At 54.1% G+C, this 6,231-nt stretch overlaps 1 protein-coding gene across 2 annotated transcripts; it reads left to right on the top strand.

Annotated features, from left to right (window-relative positions):
* On the top strand, positions 1 to 6,231 carry FEM1B (fem-1 homolog B). 2 transcript variants are annotated; one of them, XR_011681408.1, is made up of 3 exons: positions 1 to 477; positions 3,242 to 5,622; positions 5,733 to 6,231. XR_011681408.1 is itself a non-coding variant. In XM_071441121.1 (2 exons), exons 1-2 carry the CDS (start codon positions 230 to 232, stop codon positions 4,875 to 4,877), a joined length of 1,884 nt encoding a protein of 627 aa, XP_071297222.1. In that variant the 5' UTR covers positions 1 to 229; the 3' UTR covers positions 4,878 to 6,231. The 2 variants fall into 2 exon arrangements, 1 of the variants encoding a protein (XP_071297222.1); XM_071441121.1 differs by having other exon boundaries at positions 3,242 to 6,231.

The following is a 6,231-nucleotide window of genomic DNA, read 5'->3' as shown; positions in this document are numbered from 1 at the left end:
CGGGCCCGCGCTCCGGGCGGGGGGGCCGCGCCTTGCCTGCCGGGCGGCGGCTGCGCTCCCGCCGGGGCCGGGGCAGCAGCGGGAGCGGGGCCGGGGGCGGCGCGCCCCGGGGCGGCCGCATGTGCGCCCCGCGGGGCGCCGCGCCAGGACGGAGCGGGCCGGGGCAGAGCCGGGCCGGCCCGAGCGGGGCCGTTGCGGGCGGCGGGGCCGCGCGGAGGCGGAGGCGGCCATGGAGGGGCTGGCGGGGTACGTGTACAAGGCGGCCAGCGAGGGCCGCGTGCTCACCTTGGCCGCGCTGCTGCTGAACCGCTCCGAGAGCGACATCAAGTACCTGCTGGGCTACGTGAGCCAGCACGGCGGGCAGCGCTCCACGCCGCTCATCATCGCCGCCCGCAACGGGCACGCCAAGGTGGTGCGGCTGCTGCTCGAGCATTACCGCGTCCACACGCAGCAGACCGGCACCGTCCGCTTCGACGGGTACGTGAGGCCCGGCCCGCACGGCGCCGGCCGCGGCCTGGGCTGCTCGGGGAGAGCGGGGCTGGGAGGGCCGTGCGGGCCTCGGGCGGCTCCCGCTGTTCCGGAGCTCGGCGGGGCTTGGGAGCCTTCCCAGCGCAGGGTGTTCCCCGAGCCGATGGGCTTTGTGGGTTCTGTGCTTCGGCGCTGGGTTCTTTAAGGTTCTTTAAAGCTCCGGCTCTTCTGTGACGCGCTGGTCCCAGCTCAGATTATTCCGTGACTTGGTGGTGCTTGTGGATCTCTTACAGCAAAGTATTCTGTGACTCGGTGGCCCGTGTGGGTATTTTTCAACTCGGGCTATTTTGTGATTTGGTGGTCCGTGTGGGGCCCTTCCAGCTCTGTGTTATGTGACTTGATGGCTCTTGTGGGTTCTTTTCAGCTTGGGCTCCTCTGTGACTTGGTGGTCCTTGTGGTCCCAACTCAGATTATTCTGTAGCTTGGTGGTTCTTGTGGGCCCTTCCATCTCAGGATTCTTGATGTCTTGGTGGAGGCCTTGATGTCTTTGTGGAGCCCTTCCAGCTCAGGATTCTGTGTTGTTGGTGCTTGTGGGCCTCTTCAACTCAGGCTGTTCTGTGTCTTGGTGGACCTTGTGGGTCTCTTCCAGCTCAAGATTCTGTGTCTTGGTGGTCCTTGTGTCTCCCAGCTCACTTTATTCTGTGACTTGGTGGTCCTTGTGTGTCCCTTCCAGCTCAGGACATTCTGTGACCTGGTGGCCCTGGTTTGCCCTGTCCAGATCAGCATTCTGGGCTTTGGTGGCCCTTGTGGGTCCTTTCCAAGGCTGTTCAGTGATCTGTGATCACTCCCTGCCCTCTGTGGGCCTCAGCAGAGTTCCCAGGAGGATCTGATCTCTGATTTTCCCAGGCTGGCAGTGCCCAGGGCCCTCCTTGCTGCTGTTTTTAGATATGAATTCATGACATCCTCACCTAAACATCACGTGGGTGTTGGAGGCCACCGTGAGGTCACAGTTTGGTGATTTTCTGGTAAAAATGCCTGTGTGGTTGGAGATCCCACCTGATGCTTTAAGAGCCATAAATGCCTTTTCCATTTAGGAATTCCCCATGTGAAGCTGTGGACAGGATAATATTCACAGCCCAGAGAGCTTCTGCTGGGCCAGAGTGGCCTTTTTGGGACATTTTTGCTGCTTCAGGTGACAGTGCCATCAGGAAGGGTTCTCACACTGCTCAGTTTTCTCATGCAGAACATGCAGAACCACTTCCCTGTGTGGTTTTTTATTCCTTCCTTTTCCCTTCCAGCTGGGTTTGTTTTGGGTTTTTGTGTGTGTGTGGTTTTTTTTTTCTGTTTGGTTTTTTTTTGGTTTTTTTTTTTTTGTTTGGTTTTTTTTGTTTGTTTGTTTTTTGTTGTTGTTGTTGTTTTGGGTTTTGGTTGTTTTTTTGGTTTTGGGGTTTTTTTGATGGTTTTGTTTTTTTGGGTATTTTTTTCCCCAATCAGAAGCAGGTTGAGAATTCCCGGGGTGAGAATTCCTGGAGGAAGCACCTCCTGACAGACAGCAGATGCTGGATTTGTGCCTGGCTGGGGTGGGGATGTTTTCCAGAGGCTGTGCCTGGCACGGATTGAAGGAGGAGCTGTGGGAGGCACAATGGATGCAGAGAGAGGAGCAGAGCCCATGTGATCCCCAGGGATTGTTGCTGCTCAGATAAGGTGGCTCAGCAGCTCCTCTCCCTTGGGCTTTCCACTTGGAACCTCAAAACACCAAAAAGTCACCTCGGGTTCATAAAAAATCCCCCCCTCCTGACTCTCCTCCTGCTTCAATGCATAAATATTTTAATGGAGTTATTTACAAAGTCAGGAACTTCTCGCTGGGAATTCTCTCTGAGATCCTGAAGAGCCTCTGGAGGTGTTGGATTTACAAACAGTTGCTGTGGAGCTGCGAGGGCTTTATAATAATTAAAAATTGCTGTGAAAGTGAAATTTCAGCTGATCTTGCCATATTTTAACTTTGGGGAACGTGGCTGTTTGGAAATATTTGTCCTTCCTGTGCGTTTGGGACGTGCCTTTGAGAGTGTGTAAATCCTGCCTGTTTCTTCATTTAAATCCTTCAAAAACCAGGAAATGGGAAAGGGAAATCCTTTATTTTGTGTGCTGAGTTTGAGGGAATGAAAACAGCTTAGAAAGAAGGATCTGTCCCCTCGTTTCCCTGTTATTCATGTGACACAGATCTGTGGAGCAGCCCAGCTCAGAACTTCTGCTTTTTTGGGTTTTATTTTCTTCCTGAAGTTCCATTTGTGTCACCAGGTTGCTGGGCTGGTTTGGAGCACGGGATCTCAAATAGGGAAGCACTGGGGAACTGCAGCTCAGGGAGACGGGGCAGGGGAAGTGATCTGAAATTTTGAAGCCAGGTCTGTTGCTGGTGTCTAAATCTGATTTTTTTTTTGTGTGTCAAAATATCCATTTTAAGGTTTTTCTCGGTCTTTAATATGTCACTTTGCGGCACTGAAGGGATAATTTTAGAACTCTTCTTGCCAGACCTCTCTAAACTGAGGCTGGAGTTTGTAAGTGGGATCTTCAAGGCGGCCAAACCCCTTTGGCTGCTTTGAAGCTCCAACTTCCAACGCTCCGTGTGCTCCCTCGGCCTCATTCCTTGGCCGTGGGGATCCCGGTGAGTTCCTCGGAATCCAGGGACGGGCTGGCTGTGAAACCCCCGTTGATGGCTGGGTGCGGGATGCTTTTGGAAGAGCGCCAGCCTAATTCCCTGTCCTTTCGTCCCCAGCTTCGTCATCGACGGGGCCACCGCGCTGTGGTGCGCGGCCGGCGCCGGCCACTTCGAGGTGGTCAAGCTGCTGGTGAGCCACGGCGCCAACGTCAACCACACCACGGTGACCAACTCGACGCCGCTGCGGGCGGCCTGCTTCGATGGCCGGCTGGACATCGTCAAGTACCTGGTGGAGAACAACGCCAACATCAGCATCGCCAACAAGTACGACAACACCTGCCTGATGATCGCGGCCTACAAGGGCCACACGGACGTGGTGCGCTACCTCCTGGAGCAGCACGCCGACCCCAACGCCAAGGCCCACTGCGGGGCCACCGCCCTGCACTTCGCCGCCGAGGCCGGGCACCTGGAGATCGTCAGGGAGCTGGTCAAGTGGAAGGCGGCCATGATGGTCAACGGGCACGGCATGACGCCGCTCAAGGTGGCCGCCGAGAGCTGCAAGGCCGACGTGGTGGAGCTGCTGCTGGCCCACGCCGACTGCGACAGGAGGAGCAGGATCGAAGCCCTGGAGCTGCTGGGGGCCTCGTTTGCCAACGACAGGGAGAACTACGACATTTTGAAGACTTACCACTATTTATATTTAGCCATGCTGGAGAGGTACCGCGACAGCGAGAACGTCATCGAGAAGGAGGTGCTTCCCCAGATCGAGGCTTACGGAAACAGGTCGGAATGCAGGACCCCTCAGGAATTAGAGTCCATTAGGCAGGACAGAGATGCCCTTCACATGGAAGGCCTCATAGTGCGGGAGAGAATCCTGGGCTCGGACAATATCGACGTCTCCCACCCCATCATTTACCGGGGCGCGGTCTACGCGGACAACATGGAGTTCGAGCAGTGCATCAAGCTCTGGCTCCACGCCCTGCACCTGCGGCAGAAGGGCAACAGGAACACCCACAAGGACCTGCTGAGGTTCGCTCAGGTCTTCTCCCAGATGATCCACCTGAACGAGCCCGTGAAAGCCAAGGACATCGAGAGCGTCCTGCGCTGCAGCGTGCTGGAGATCGAGCAGGGCATGGCGCGCATCAAAACCACGCCGGACGCCGACATCCACACGGCCATGGACAACTACGAGTGCAACATCTTCACCTTCCTCTACCTGGTGTGCATCTCCACCAAGACGCAGTGCAGCGAGGACGACCAGTCCCGCATCAACAAGCAGATCTACAACCTGATCCACCTGGACCCGCGCACGCGCGACGGCTCCAGCCTGCTGCACCACGCCGTCAACTCGGGCACGCCCGTGGACGACTTCCACACCAACGACGTGTGCAGCTTCCCCAACGCCCTGGTCACCAAGCTCCTGCTGGACTGCGGCGCCGACGTCAACGCCGTGGACAACGAGGGGAACAGCCCTCTGCACATCATCGTGCAGTACCACCGGCCCATCAGCGACTTCTTGACGTTGCACTCCATCATCATCAGCCTGGTGGAGGCCGGCGCCCACACGGACATGACCAACAAGCAGAAGAAAACCCCTCTGGATAAAAGTACCACCGGGGTGTCCGAAATCCTCCTTAAAACTCAAATGAAGCTGAGTCTCAAGTGCCTGGCTGCCCGCGCCGTGCGGATCTACAACATCAGCTACCAAAACCAGATCCCCAGAACTCTGGAGGAGTTTGTCCAGTTCCACTAGGCCGTGTCCAACCTTTTGTGGTGGTGCTATCCCGGGACGACACCAGACAGCAGAATACACCCGTGTCCATGAAGTTGTTTTTCTCCATTCCTTTGGTTTTGGGTTCCTCTGGATTCCGTCTGCGGCCTCAGTTCTCGGGTGGAGATGGTGGAGGGCGGGGGGGCAGGAAAAGCCACATCGTTGTCCTGTAGTTGAATCTGATGTTTGAGATTTTGGTCCTTTTCTTTTATTGATTAAATGAATCCCTTCCTTAGCTCTTGGTTTTCTAAATGCCATGAGAAGAATCCCCCAGGTAACTCCTGTCGTGTCTGACACGATTCGCACAATTGGATTTCAAACTCCTCGCAGTGAGGTGGGAAAAGAAAAATTGGGAATTCTGTGGTAGTTGGGTTAAAAGTGGAGTGTCCATCTCCAGAGCAGTGTGTTGCTCTCATACCTCACCGTGCTTTTATGCCTTTCAGCTCGTGCTGAAGATGTTGGTAACGTTTTAAAAGTTGTGTTTTAAATCAAAATTTACAGTTACAGACGTGAGGGGTGCTCTGTTAGGAAATGCAGGTGGGAATTCAGCTCTGAGGGGCTGAATTCCGTTATCAAGCTCTTCACTGACACTGCTCCAGTAAGTATTGAATAACCTATGGACAAAAAGCCACTTCCACGCCGACCGAAAATAACCGGAATCATCGTTTCCTTTTCCGTAGCTCCGTCGCTCCTATCCAGACATCATGCATGGATCCCTAGAAACTGGGTAGGGAATTTGTGTTTGTGTGTGTCCCAACATTTCAAACGGCTTTGAACTTGGGTTTTTTTCTGTTGTTTCGACGCTCAACACGCACCTTTTTTTTTTTTGACTCAAAGTCTGTCCAGCTGCACTCTTGGATTCCAGATGCTGTATCTTCCTAACGGAGCCGTCTGCCGCCAAAGAGAGTCTTCCTTGAACCTGGCTTTTCCAAGAAGCGTTGGAGTCTGTGCCTCCCTGAATTGGACTCGAGGATTTTTCATGGTTTTTACTCCTTCCAGTAGGAAAATCTCTTCTTAAAACTGATTTTTACAGAAAAAAAAATAAAAAATATTCTCCTCTCATCAGCCTCTTTGCTGATGAGCGAGTGATTGTACGGGGACGTTGCCGCTTGAGAACTTTGGGAGAAGTGGCAGATGCTCCAGCAGGAAAATGTCACTTGTTGGGACAAGGCTCCTGAACCCTCTGTTCCTTTCCCATGCAGCTTTTTAACCTGCAGGATGAACGAATGTTCCGTGGGGTTTTTTTAAAAACAATCCAGGTAGAACTTTCAGGCGAGATTTGGGGCACACGTTTCTATTTGTATGACAAAGAAATAAAACATTGAATGTGGAATTA

This window comes from Agelaius tricolor, unplaced genomic scaffold (assembly GCF_023055355.1).
Source record: "Agelaius tricolor isolate 1412-34295 unplaced genomic scaffold, bAgeTri1.0.p SCAF_16, whole genome shotgun sequence".
Lineage (NCBI taxonomy): Eukaryota > Metazoa > Chordata > Aves > Passeriformes > Icteridae > Agelaius > Agelaius tricolor.
Note: the sequence above shows the minus strand (reverse complement) of the source record. Positions and strands in the feature narration are given on the sequence as shown.

What these genes read in the sequence shown, in the direction of transcription:
- FEM1B (XM_071441121.1), top strand. Translation starts at nt 230, where the DNA reads ATGGAGGGGCTGGCGGGGTACGTGTACAAGGCGGCCAGCGAGGGCCGC. An exon ending in GGCACCGTCCGCTTCGACGG is followed by an intron (nt 478 to 3,241) that starts GTACGTGAGGCC and finishes TTTCGTCCCCAG; the next exon opens with CTTCGTCATCGACGGGGCCA.